The 13883-nt window shown below is 52.7% G+C and overlaps 1 protein-coding gene across 1 annotated transcript in view; it reads right to left on the bottom strand.

Moving 5' to 3' along the window:
* Positions 1 to 1853: 1853 nt before the first annotated feature.
* Positions 1854 to 13883, bottom strand: part of CCDC180 (coiled-coil domain containing 180) — a gene marked incomplete at its 5' end in the record, with an annotated part of 40672 nt that continues 28642 nt past the window's right edge. Inside the window, 11 exon segments of the mRNA XM_070252016.1 lie at positions 1854 to 5677; positions 6001 to 6078; positions 8578 to 8697; positions 9867 to 9965; positions 11229 to 11325; positions 11327 to 11343; positions 11534 to 11678; positions 12324 to 12385; positions 12387 to 12445; positions 12448 to 12479; positions 13481 to 13661. Coding sequence (XP_070108117.1) covers positions 6001 to 6078; positions 8578 to 8697; positions 9867 to 9965; positions 11229 to 11325; positions 11327 to 11343; positions 11534 to 11678; positions 12324 to 12385; positions 12387 to 12445; positions 12448 to 12479; positions 13481 to 13661 — 890 coding nt within the window.

The following is a 13883-nucleotide window of genomic DNA, read 5'->3' as shown; positions in this document are numbered from 1 at the left end:
GTTCCACGTCCCCTGGTGGGGAGGCTGAGCCAGCCGAGGGCAGAGAAAGAGGCAGGAGACTGGGCAAAGCCCAGAGCCTTCAGACCAGGCTGACTTGGCTTTAACCTCAGCTCTGCTGCTTACTCGCCATGAGAGATCTTGGTGCCTCAGTTTCCCCTCTGGAGCATGGGGGAGTCATAGGCCTGTCTCCTGAGGCTCCTGATGAATCGAGGTTTGCCCACAAGCCCCCGGTTCACACTAAGGGTAGTTAGCAGATGATTCCTACCCCGTTCTCAGAGTCTGGCCACATGACATGGTGACCCCACTGCTGCCAGCTGCTCTGAGCTGGGCCAGGCTCTCAGGTTATGTCACTAGGTGCCCTTCTCACCCAGCTGCTCCTGCCACAGCAGGCCTGCTTCCTCCAGCCTCCCGTACCCACCAGGGCCTTGCCCAGATGAAGGAGGTGGAGAGTGACTGGCCACAGGCTGTCCCTTGTCCAGGTCTGCGTCCTGCTCTCTGTGCACTCTGCCCAGTGCCTGGCAGGAGGGTGTGAGAGGTGCAGAGACTCTGGGGGTGGCAGAGGGGAGATGTAGCACCCCTCGTTTTGCTGGGTGCTTTCCTACTTACTCCGTACCTCCAGGTGGAGTTTCGGGGGCAGGCGCACCAATGGGGCAGCCAGAGCTGGGCAGGAACCATGGCTGCGTCACTCTCCTGCTGAGTGACTTCGGAGACTTCTTCATTTCATTTCTCTGAGATTTGGTTTCCTGATTTACAAAGTAGCTTACTGCCACCCCTCCCAGGCAGGACTGGATGAGATCGTGGCCCTGCAGAGCACGCTGCAAGCTGGGAGGGCCCTGCAGACGTGACTTGCTGCGCTGAGGAAGGAGGGCGGCGCGGCAGAGCGGTGCGGCCGGGTCCTGCCCTTGGATTCGGGAAACCTGGGGTGCTGACGCTGCTGGTGCTGCGCTCATACCCCCTTGGCCCACCCGTGTTCAGCTGCGGCTGGGGAGCTGGGCTCCAGCAGGCTGACAGCATCCCCTTCCAACCCCTCCTGCCTGAGGGCTCTCTCTGGCACCTCAGGAGGTTCCTGTCGGGCAAGCTGGCACAAGCGGGCAGAGTGGGAGTGTTAACGCCAGGGGCACAGATGTTAGCTCAGGGACCTTTGCACACACTGAGTTCTCTACAGAGAACACTGCTAACTTTCCTCTTGGTCATATTTGTTCCTGCTCTTCCTCAGATCCTGGCTTGGTGGCAATTCCTGCTCACCTCGTTCCAATCTCTCAGAGTGGCCCTCAGCCCTACAGCGCTCCCCACAGGGGGACTTGGGATTGATTTGTGTGACTGGCTGATTGATCTCCACCTCTCCCTGCAGATGGTAAAGTCCACCAGGACACAGACCGTGGGCGTGTGCTTTTGTTCACCGTGGAATCCCCAGCCCCAGAGCGGGGCCTGCATCGATCAGCGCCTCAGTACTGGGTGAAAGAAGGAATGATTTCTTACAATGTTAATCAGACGAGCAGGACTTCCTGTAGGACCATACATCCCCCTTCTGGTACCCCTGGCCTTTAGGCTGACTGTGTGCATGCCTGGGCTTTACTAAACAGATTTGCCCGGATCCAGTGGGTAGTCCTGTCTAGGTTAGGTCAGCCATCTCAATAGTGAGAGTGAGATGAGGCACAGACGTATTAGAACTGCATGCAGCTGAGGACACTTACTTTTCCACAATGTCAGTAAAGTGACACAGTGACTGCTGTATACACACATCATTGTCGGCCAATTTCTAAATATATGTGTATAGGTCACTCGATCTGTCATTTTAAAATTCATTCATCATAATGAAGAAAATTAGAAATATACTGAAAAACAAGAAGGAAAAATGAATACAAACATTTTATTTTATTTCCTTTTGCTGATTTTAAAATCAGTTTGGAATTAGGTTCATGAGTGTTTTGCATTCTGCTCACTGGAAAGTGTCCCCACATCACGATACCGTTTTAAATGGCTGTGTGACACCATTAGGTATGTAGGCACCATGGTTTACAATCCCCTAGTTTTGGACCTTTAGGTTTTTTCTCATTTTTAGCTGTGATGAAAAGTATTGTGTGGTATATTTTTGTGTAAGTCTTTTCTTCTTGATAGGATGATTTCCTTGGGAAAGAGACCTGAGGAGTTGCACAAAAGGCATAATTCTATGGCTTTCACTCTACCTTCCCAAAACGCTTTCTGGAAAGACAGTTTGCTGTTGACCTTGACAAAAACGGTCTCCTTGACCAAGCATTGGACAGCTCCTTTGTATGCTTTCACTATACCTTCCCAAACAATCTTCCACTGTGGGATCCATGCCACTGGCATCATGTTACCAAGGATAATTTGGAACCCCATTGGTTTCTTTGGAAAACTTAAGATCTCCCAAACTGGCTCAGGTAAGACCTCTGCCTTCCCGTCACCCCTGCTCCTCCGTCCTCCTCCTACCACCTTCGGTCTAGCCTTCAGTCCCCTTGATCCTTCGATACGTCCGCTCTTCCATCCCTCTGTCCACCCCTGCCAGACTGTCGCCCTCCCACTCCAGCCCTCAGCTCCCTGCAGTCACTTGGAGTTCAGACCTCCTGTCCCCAGCCAGGCTCTCAAGGAACTGAGGAACTCCTGAAAGCAGCTGCCTGAGGCTGAACAGGAAAAAGAGGTGCTTGGAAACAGGCTGGATGTTTTATCCACTCTAACACACTCCAGAATTCAAAAGCTCTTACTGAGTATACTTATTATCATGGCAATATAATTACTTACATGAGCTCAATAAGAATCTGTCCTCCTTGTAAGGGGACATAATTGGAAACTTTGATACATAACCAAGGCTTTGACTGGAATGTCATAAGGAGAACGATGCAGAGAATCAGATTTGACGAAAGAGTTTTAAGGAGCTAAAGCTGACTTGATGGAACCAATACTTACAAAGCCTTCTTGGGAAAACCAGTCTGATACCTGGCTTACAGGGTTCCCAGCCTCACAGGTGAGTGAGGAAGGCCACTTCCTGGCAGGCCCAGGAACCGTAGGATATCGTGGGGACCTCAAGAAGAGAGGGATTCACCCAAATCTACAGGTATCACCAGTGAATCTGGCTTGGGGTCCCAGCCACAGGGGGCTTTTAAAAGTCCAATCTGAGATTCCTTATGAAAAGTTCCAGCAACACAAACTTAAAAAGGTCTGTGTGGTCAATTACCATTCTTGCTGCACTTACGTAAATACTCAGGCCAAATCTAATGAGATCAGACTTATTTTGTAAACAAGAATCAGAAAGAAGGGATGACAGAAATTTTACATTTCAATGGAAAACCAGAGCACCCTCTTGTGGGATAACAGATTCTACCCCTATTCCTTGTCTTTGAGGTTTTGTTACCCACCTGTGGACTGGACTGGATCTTGACATCTTATACCTTCTGTCAATCCTTGCCAAATTCTCAATTCTTCTAGCTTCCTTCAATATCTGGCTGCAAGTCTTCGAATTGACGTTTTCAGTTTTTCTCCCGTCCTCCTGACTTGATCCCACTGAGAACTAAAACTTGACTATGCAGATCCTTATTGGGACATTAGGCTGCTTTGTGGCTGGCTTTCCCCCCAGATCTAAAGAAGCCCTACAAGCTGAGCTGGACGAAGGGCAACCTGAATGCCTGGAGCTGCTGCTGTGTGGGCCACTCACGATGCTTCAGGCCCAACATCTGGAAATCTTGACTGGCTGCCGTGCCACCACGTCTCAACAGATGGTTCAGCTTGTCCTCAATGAAGAAAAGGCGACTGAAGGGGAAATGAACTTACATTGTTCAAAGGAAGGAAGAATGTCTCTTCCTTCCTTGAACAGGAAGAGGACTGACAAATTGCTAAGAAAACCTTGAGAGCTCAGGAGGGTCAGAGAAGAGGGGACAGAGACTTAAGAGGACTGACAGAGACTGTCTCCTTGACCAAACTTTAGACAGGCTCCTCTGAGCCCGCTTTTTGACTAGGCCTCTTCGCTGGGCACTGTCTGGCCTACTGGGTCCTGTTTTAGCAAGAATCCTGCTAAGTCAGTTTAGAGACAGTCCTCTGCCCTTGATGTCTGCTCACCCTGGCCTGCCTGCAGCAAGAATTCTACAACCCCTGAACCTTCTTTCCATCCACTGCCCCCTCCGTCTGTGCGTTGGCTGTAGACCCCGCTTGTCCTTGTTGTATTTGGAGTTGAGCCCCATCTCTCTCTCCTATTATGACAGTCTTGACACCTATTGCAATAGCCCCATAGAAAGTCTTCCTTACTGTTTGAACAAGTGCCAGAATAATGTTTTCTTTAACACCTCCCACCTGCAGTGCCTGGGAGGGACCCCCTCCATCCTCCCTTGATAAACTGGGATCTTCCACTAAAACCTATTGATATACTGGTGAGTCTCCGGCGAAATATGGAACAGACCTGTTCCACTTTCATTTCTCTGCATTCTAATGAGAGTGTTTCCCCCACGTGTCTGTTCTAATTTTATTTCCTCCTTCGGGTATGGTCTCTTCAAATTCTCCCCTCTTCCCTGACCCTCCTGAGCTCTCAAGGTTTCCTTAGCAATTTGCTGGGGGACGGGAGAGGCAGCCAGTTTTTAAAGGCCTTTTCTCATGTCGGCCTGTTTACCGCTGTTGTTTCCTGGCTGGTTGTTATCTAACTTTTAATCGCACTTTAACCCAGAGGAGTTTAAAAATTTATTTGCCGACATTTTCCATGTTTCCCTTGTGATTTCATCCAGGGCTTCTCGGTGTGACAATCCTGTATTGCTCAAAGGAGGCCAGCAGGTGACTCGCTGGCTCCTCTCTGCAGCTCTGAGAGGAGGGGTCTCTTCTCCCCACTGTGCAGAGGGGAAGACTGAGGCCTGGGGAGAAGTCGCTTAGCCAGATTCCATGTGGGGGTAAAACATGACCGGTCTGATTCTATTCCTGAGGAATAGCCACTGTGCCATGCCAGGAAAGTCTTCCCTTTCAGAGACTCAATAAATGCTTGAGTTTTGGGGTTTAGCCTATGATTTTTTTTTTAATCACAAAAACCTGTGGTGCTTCCATACCATGGATTACTACTCAGCCACACAAAAGAAGGAACTCTTGATACACGTGACAACTCGGATGGCTCTCAGGGGCATTACGTGGAGCGCAAAAAGCCACTCTGATTGTATCCTGGATGAGACCAGCTATCCGACATTCTTGAAGTGACACAGTTGTAGGGTGGAAGACTGGTTAGTGGTTGCTCAGGGTTAGGGATGGCGAGGGAGACGGGGTGGGCGTGGCTGTGAAGGGGACTCAGGGGTGGAGGAACAGTTCTGTTTCCTGATTGTGGTGACAGTTACACAAATCAAAACCTGTGATCAAATGACAGAACTATAAAAAGGGGAGAGAGTCAAGGTTTCAATGACGAAGAGTGTCTTTTGGAGCGTGGGACGAGGGAGCGTCCACCTGCTGACTTATATGCAACTAGGGCCGCCTGATGCAAAAGCCGCCCTTCTCTGCACGGTGCACAGAACCCCAGAGGCGAGAGCCGTGGACAAAACGACTGGTGAGTGGGGGCGCTGTGACAGTGGGCTTCCTGACTGAGGGACGGGGCCCATTGTAGACCTCAACCTTCTCGGAGGGCTTTCAGTTGAAGTTGACATTTTGCTTGTTTGCTGAGATGTAGCCATATTAAGTGGAACAGATTTTGTTTTAATCACTGAAATTAAAGTAAAGGAAAAGAGGAATGGGGGAGGGGGAAGCATGAAAAAATTGCAAAAATACCCAAACCTCAAAGCGGCACGCTGCCCTGCTGCCAGAAAATGCTTAGCTTGGAAAATGTGAAAAGTTGGTGAAAATGTCTCTCAACCAATTTAGGTGAAATGGGTTGAGACAAACTGACTTTGACCCTTGCCTGTCCCCTCCCAACCCCTCCTTCTCTGCCCCCACTTCTTATTTTCCCCTCAGCTGAGTCAAGTTGAACCGCCCCCGACAGAGACAACAGGTAAAATGGAGTTAATGGACAAAGGCGTTGTCACTTACTCAGCCGGAGGAGGTGGCTTGTCCCCGAGTACCTGGTACTTTCTGTCTGTCCGGTTGGGCTTGGAGTACCGAGTGATGCTGGGGGACAAAGGTGTGTCAGTGCTCTGGAGGCTGGGGACAGACACAGGCAGGTCTGAGCCTGTGGGAGCCCTCCCTGGGTTGCTAGAGGCACTGGGCCTGCCGTGGGGCAACCTGACTCCCAGGTCTGGGGCCGAGCCCTTCGAGATGCCCCCCTGCTCCTCGACAGCCCTGAAGACAACCTTGCCGTGGGATGAAGCCTTTACACTAAACCCACCCAAGGCCGCTGAGGGGGCAAGGGGCCAGGAATCTGTATCCTTGCTTCCCTGTCGTGAGGACCCAAAGAAAACACGGCGAGCCACCTGTAGGGCTGCCAGCTTTTCAAATAAAAATACAACACGCCCAGTTAAACTTGAATTTCACAAAGGCAATGAGCAATTTTTAGTCTTAAGTATGTCCCATGCAATATTTGGGACATACTTGTACTAAAAATATTATGTGTTGTTTATCTGAAATTCACATTTAACTGGGCATCCTGAAGTTTTATCCGGCAGCTCTAGCAACAGGGACTTCATTCTGTAACCGCTAAGAGACTGAATCTGCAAGTGGACAAGGGCTGGACCACAGATGAATACAGAACTCTGACCCATAGCCTGCAGCAACTGCCCAGGAAGTGAGCTCCTTATTATAGTAAACAGCTCGGGAAGCCAGCCTGCCGGAAGGCAGACTCGCAGGAAGCCAGATTGTCACCTCTAGTGAAGGTCCAGAAAGCTGAACAATAACTCCTGTAACAATCAGCCCCAAATGGCCAAGACTTGATTAAGAACTGACAGCTTCCCTCAGTGTTGTCCCTGCTTCCAACTGAGGACCAACCAGAGAAGGCCGAATAGGTGTCCTAAACAGTCACGTACATGCCCCTGCCAGCTGGCCTGCCTCCAGCCTCCCCAGGCCGACAGCCTCCACGCAGGGCACACCTGGAGCCTTCCTTTTCTCCCCCGGACGGCTTTCCCACTCCTCTGCCTGCCTTTGAGGCTCTGCTGAAATGCAGGTGCTGGCGGCTGCCTCCCTTGCGGGAGCAAGCTCTGAAGAAATAGCCTTTGCCTTTCTCATTTGGTTGGCGGTGTTCATTTCCACACTGCAGATGGCTCTGTGTTCAAAAAGACCTTCTGGAGGTTTACAAAGCAGGAATTTCCTCACTGCCACTTCCTCAAAACCAGGAATTAAGCCATGTCACCGAGGGCCCACAGAGGACCCAGAAAGTCCGCTCAGCCATGTGGCTTCTGTCATCCACCTTCTGTAACATCAGAGTCAGGGGTCAGCCAGGGCCCACTTTCACTGAGCTATGAGTCTAATGACACCATAGGGCACAGTGGACAGAGCAATGGCCAGGATGCAGAGGCCCAGGACTCCTCCTGCGGCTCCGTGATGCAACCCAAAGAAATGCATCTCCAATGTCCGTTTCTGACCAGGATGATGTGTGTAGGGAGGTAGCTGGGCTCGGCTCCACCAGCTGTCACCATGGAAAACCACTGAACTCAGACAGCTTCTCACAGTGGACGCCCGTGTGAGCTGAGTCAGCCGGCAGATCTGACCAAAGCCAGCGTCAGAGCCGGGCACTCACTGGGTCACTTGGAGTCTCAGAGCTGTGAGCACAGGCTGCGCGTTCTGAGGACAGAGTCCGGTAAAGCAACAAGGTGGTCTCTGGCCTCCATTTAGGGGCACAGGTAGGGGCCTGGGAAGGGGAGATCCTGGGAAGCCCTTGCTGAGGTGGCACTGTCACTGGACAAGGCCTTCACGGAATCTTCTCCCCAGTTCCAGTGTCTCCTCAAGCCCTTGGGTGACAATCACGCAGGAGAAGAGCAGAGGCCCCGAGGTGAGGAGGGAAGTGGGAGGCGCTATGGGGACCAGGAGGCCTCGACCAGACCAAGGGGTGGAAGAAGGCCCGGGGGGAAGTGGTGTCTGGGGGGGGTGGTGCAGAGACATAAAGAGGCCGCGGAGGGTGGACAGCACAGGCTGCGGTGTAGGTCCAGTTAAAGGGTTTGATTTTACCCTCAGGGCAGGAGAGTGACACAGTTAGGCTGGCCTTTTCCAGAGTTAGGTCTGGCTGCAGCTCAGGGAATGGATCATGGAGAGAAGTGACAGGATAAGGGCAGCCAGGTGGGCAAGAGATAGGATGGGGGGGTGGGCTTGGACGAGGCAGTGGGGGTGGGGTGGACAGAGGCCAGTGGCTGCTCACGGGTGCAGGTGAGCAGTAAGAGGCTGAGAGGTGGGTCTGTGGATGGGTGAGGTGAGCTGAGGGTCCCGATGGGGGTGAGGAGTTGGTGCCAAGAGGTAAGGGGGTCTCCTAAGAGACCAGGGCAGGGAAGTGGCCCATCTGGGATTTGAACTCAGATCTGGCTCCACAGCCTGTGGCTGTTCCAAGGCATCCCAGTAGGCCTGATGTCCAGCAGGGGCCTGGGAGCCCCTCTTCCCCCAGGCTCTGCTGAGCCCCGTGGGTGTCCTAGGAGCCCAGACAAAACAGCTCCCCCACCCTTCCCCACCGCCCCATCCCCTCCTTACAGTGAAGACCACTTGAGTCACAGACACTGTGTCCAGCCTGCAGTTGAGGTACCGAATCCTCTGGCTCAGTTTTTCTTTCCAAGTTTGGACAAACCCAAGGAGGTCTTCCGTGGTCACCATCTAGCAGAACATGGAGGAGAAAGCCCCAGGAAGCAGGCTGCGGGAGGGCAGGCTGGTTCCATCTGCACCACAGGGACGGGGGCTGCCTGGTCAGAACATCTCTTGGTTCGATGGGGGCCCCTCACTTGCAGGGAGGGCCCTGGGGGAGGGGGACACTGGCTGGCTCTCGGGCAGCTGCTCTGGGACAGCAGATCCTTCACTGACGGGGCACCAGGAGTGCTGTGTGATGGGGACACAGAACGTTTCCAGGGGGCTCTTCTAGCTCCAGCACTCTACGTTTAGAAGGAAAGGTTTGGTCCAAGATGGCAAGTGTGTAGGAGTGAAATGGCCACAGCGTTTCTTGGGGCTGATCTGGCCATCTCCATGACAATGTCAAATACACTGCCCCCCGCCCCGGCCCCCGAGCAGCAGTCCCACAGACCGTGCCCCACAGGCGCTCAGGGAAGCAGCCGAGAGGATGTTCATCTTCATACACGCCACTTAGCAGTCCTCACACACTGTTCCCTGAGGGGCTCGCTGACCTGGTAGATGACCCAGCCAGGAGGCGCGTCGGCCTCTAGCGCTTCCTTCATCTCCACTGCACTCTGAGTCCCGCCCATCCCCTGCCACTCAGCTCTGGAAGTGGAACATGCCCTGCTGGCACCTTGTCCAGGCACTATTCTCTCCGCCTCAGTGTCGACATCCTGCCTCGCTCCACCTCCCTCCCTGCCTTTCTGCCCCCAGCAGCAGGAGGCCCTCCTCAGTGAGGCACTGAGCACACAGCCCTGTTCACACCGTCCCTGGTCCCCACGGCCTTCACCCTGCATCCAATGATCACGGCCAATCACAATCACTGCTCTGCAGAGGTGGCCCAGCAGCGCCCTCCAGTGGCACAGGACCGCCTGCCCACCCGGGCTCATGTCCCCACCTGGCCAGGAGGCTGTGCAAGCCCCCAGAGCCTGCCCCACACCCTGGCACCACCAGGAGAGGACAGGAGGGAGCTGGGAGGCAAGGAAACGTGGGAGAGCAAACGTTTCTGCTCCGGAGGGGCAGGGCTGTCCCGAAAGGGCCTGCAGAAAGGGTCACAGCAGACTAACCTCTTTTCCCTGTCCCCAGGGGAGGTGTAGAGACATCTGCATGGAAATACAGTCCCGAGCGCCCTCATAGCTGAGCACCCACTGAGCACTTACTGTCTTCTCTCCCCTTGAGTTTCGACACATTTCCACCTGGCTTTGAAGCTGTTCCAGAGAAGAATTTAATCCATCTGATTGCGAATTGGATTTTGCCACCTAGAAAGAACAGATATTTGTTATCTAATACTTGTTTCCAGAATACTTATTTTGATCAAGAGAATGTTCAGCAAAACATATTATCTGAGAGATGGATTAAGTACTGGAAAAATGACATCGGGGGGAAAATATACAATTTTATCGGAAACTAGACCAAGGCAAAATTAAAAGTCTTTTTTTTTGCCGTCAAATAGATGAGGTTTAAACGTAAGATTAGCAGCCCACAGTCCTGGTGAGGAGTTAGGAGGACATGCTCAGGCCCTGCTGGTGAGGGGATGTCTGTAGAAGCCACCTGAAAAGCACAAAGAGCCTCAAAATGTTCACGCCCTAAGCCGGCAATTCCAGCTCTGGGACATCTCCTATGGCCATAATCAGTCTCCTGTGCACACGTATTTACCACCCCATTGGTATCATAATAAGTGACATCCACCAAATCTTCCTCCAAAAAGGGATGGCTAAGTAAAAACGTCAACACTTCCAGGAGAGGGAAGCCATCAGTTGGTGTTTTTGAAGAATCTTTAAAGATTATCCAGCTTAAAAAATTGTACAAAGAGCCCCTTTCCCCAGTGCCCACTGCCATGACTGTCATTTCAGCGCCAGGAGCCCGGCCGGCCTGGCCCTGATCACTGGCCCAGCCGCCTCTCCAACCTCATGGCTCCCCACTTTCTCTCGCTCCAGCTCTCTCCTCTCGGCTCTGCCCCACCAGGATTTTGCATGATCTCTCAGGACATTGCTCCCTCCCCTCCTGCCTGGCTGGCTCCTACTTCCCCATCCAGCCTTGGGAAGCACCACTTTCCCAGCCCAGGTTCAGTCCTCTCCCCTCCGCCCCACACACCTCACATGGCCCTCTTCCCCTTTTGTGGCCCAGATGGTCTGTTCGTGGTGGAGGCCGTAAGTTCTGGTGTCAGTCAGACCTGGCTTCACACTGTGGCTCCACCGTGGAGGAGCTCTGTGTTCTCGCCTAAGCCACTAAATTACTCTGCTTCAGTTTCTTTCTCTCTAAAACGGGGATAAAAACAGTACTTGCTTCACACAGCCTTGTAAGGACTAACACAGCTAATCAAAATAAGTCAGGTAGCAGGGTGCATGGTGCATAATAACTCAGCGAGTGTCAGAGGCTATTACGATTTAACCTCTCTCGTCCTGGCTGGAGTGCAGGTCCCACCCGCAGAGCCCACACCGGGATCCCAGCACCTTGGACAGTGCCTGGTGCGCAGCTGTGTGAGATAAACATCTCCCAGAGGAAGAACACATCCGTCCTACCTCACGCTGGATGTTCACCTGCAGATTTGTGAGCAAATGCTGGATTTTCTCTACGAAAATAAGGTCCACAGACAGGTTATGGAATTTACTGTCAAACACTGATGACATCATTGGCCTGTAAAGGAATATAAGAAGTAAAGGAGGGGGGCTTAATTTGGAACTTTTGGGCTTTGGAAGCAGAGGGGAAGGCTCAAATAACGGTTGGAGAGGGGGCTTGACCGGCCCATCAGACGATGAGCCAGGCGCCTGCCTTGTAGCCGCGGGCCCTGGGAGCCTGGCTGGAGGGTGGGGCCGGGCTCACTCACCTGGTCCGGGTACTCGCTCTCCATCTTCTCCATGTTGATCATGATTAAACTTTCAACAAACTCTGTCCGGGCAGTTTCCTTCTCCAGTCGATGACACGGTGAGTCAATTTCTTCAGAAGAAATGTTGCCTCCCTCTGAAAACAATCTGAAAATAATTTAGAAGAAATAAAAGCCATGGATCAGACCTGAAACTTTCCACTTATCTCAAATAGTGTGGTTGACAAGGCTTTAGATTAAGTGTTCAAGATCATGGCAAAATGAATGCAGGTAGTTCAAGGAAAGAAGCAGGGAAATAGCCCAAATATCCATCGATGGATGAATGGATAAGCAAAATGCAGTATATACACACAATAGAATATTATTCAGCCTTAAGAAGGAATGAAATGCTGACACATGCTACAACCTGGATGAACCTTGAAGATGTTATGCGAAGTGAAAGAAGACAGACACAAAAGGACAAATATTGCATGATTCACTTATATGAGGTGCCTACTGTAGTCAAATTCATAGAGACGGAAAGTAGAATGGTGGCTTCCAGGGGCCAGGGGAGAGGAGAATGGGGAGTTAGTGTTTAAGGGGTTTGGAGTTTCAGTTCGTGAAGATGAAAAAGTTGTGGAGACGGTGATGGTGATGGCAGCACAACCATGTGAATGTACTTAATGCCACTGAACTGGACACCAAAAATGGTTAAAATGGACAACTTTATGTTATGTATATTTTGTCACAATAAGAAATTAAGGGGGAAACAAGACCACCCCTCAGGAGAGAAAGCCCGGATGCTGGCTCTCACCTGCAGTGCTTGATGAACTCAATGTTGGTGTAGCAGAGCTTGCCCAGGCTCTCTTTCAAGTACTTGGCGGAGAGTCCCTTGGCTGCGCAGGGACACCTGGCTGACGTTGACGTGGCTGAGCGCTCCTGGTGCAGTGTGCTGCTGAGGGTGACCAGCCTAGGGGACACAGGAGGACAGAGGGGTAAGCTGGATGTGAGCCGGCAGCTTGGGAGGCTGCTGGAGCTCCACATGCTGTGCCCAGCTGTGGGGCCACCAGGACCACTGCCCATCTTGTCTGGGTAGCAAAAGGGGCATTAGAAGGAAGTTCAAAATGCCAGTGTGCACAAGACACAATGTAGAACTCTCAGTGTGCTGGATCGAAGGGCGCCCCTCTCCTCTCTGGCATTGCCACCAAACTGGTAAGAGTCCCCGGGTCCTACTGGTTCTCCTCAGCTCCAGCACGCTTTCTCTCTCTAACTCCCAGCAACGCGGCTCCTGTGCACTGCAAGTTTCCTCTTTATATCCGAGTCCATTCTAACCAGCTGCCTCTTGTGCATCTGACTGCTGTGCAGACACCTGTGAGGGCTCCCCCCTCGTCACCTGACTGAGGCCTCTCTGGGCACCGGAGAGTCTCCATCCGATCCTGAACAGCCTCCCTGGAACCCCTTGCTCTGCCGGAGCACATCCCCACCTCCAGCCGAGCTTGGCCAGGGCTCCTTCTCTGATGGGAGAATTCTGCCCCCTCCCCACCTTCCTCCACCCCAGGCCCAGAGACCTCCTGCAAGAAGCTCCTCCTGATTTCCCCTGATGGAAGTGGCCTTTCTCACCATGGACATTTGGGGGCACGTCGTTTGCACCCCTGCACTCTGAGCATGTGCACAATTTTCCGTTTGGCTGCTCACCCACCACCAGTCCCCAGTGCCCAGCCCCCGGCCCCAGCCACAGCCCCCAGTTTCAGCTCCAGCCCCCAGCCCCCAGCCCCCAGCCCCAGCCCCCAGCCAGATGTCTCACATGGTTTGACTCTGACTCTTGTGAAGAGGTGAACTGAAAAGAGAAGGTTGCTGCGGGGCCTGGAAAACCTTCCTCCTATCCCCAGGGAGAGACCACTCCTTGGAGAGCAGCCACCTGGCTGGGATTCTAGGGCCCGAGGCCGGGGTGGAGGCTCCCAGGGCTCTCACCTCTGGCTCTGTGTGGCGTTCAAGAAGATGTGCTCCACGTCGCAAATCTTGCGGCGGAAGTTTCTGCTCCTCACGTTTTCCTCTTCTTGGAACTGCTGGAACATCAGCCTCTCCTTCTTCAGCGCCTCGACCACCCCAGCACAGTGGCTGTCCAGCCGCTCTTGATGGAGCAGGAGCTCCGCTGGAAAAGGACGAGGGGAGCTGAGGCCCTCTGGGATCCCGAGTCACCTCAGGACATTCCTTCCTGGCTGTGACAGCTGCCTCTCCCAGGCCAGCCACAGAGCAGGGGCCATGCAGGTCAAGGTCCTCATCCTGAGCCCTCACCAGGGCTTGGCCTGGGGATGGGTCCAGATCTCAGAGAGGCCAATCTGAGACTGCCCCAGGGTCTCAAAGTGCAAGGCTG

This window comes from Equus caballus, chromosome 25, assembly GCF_041296265.1.
Source record: "Equus caballus isolate H_3958 breed thoroughbred chromosome 25, TB-T2T, whole genome shotgun sequence".
In the NCBI taxonomy this organism is placed as follows: Eukaryota; Metazoa; Chordata; class Mammalia; order Perissodactyla; family Equidae; genus Equus; species Equus caballus.
This window is presented reverse-complemented; position numbering and strand designations above follow the sequence as displayed.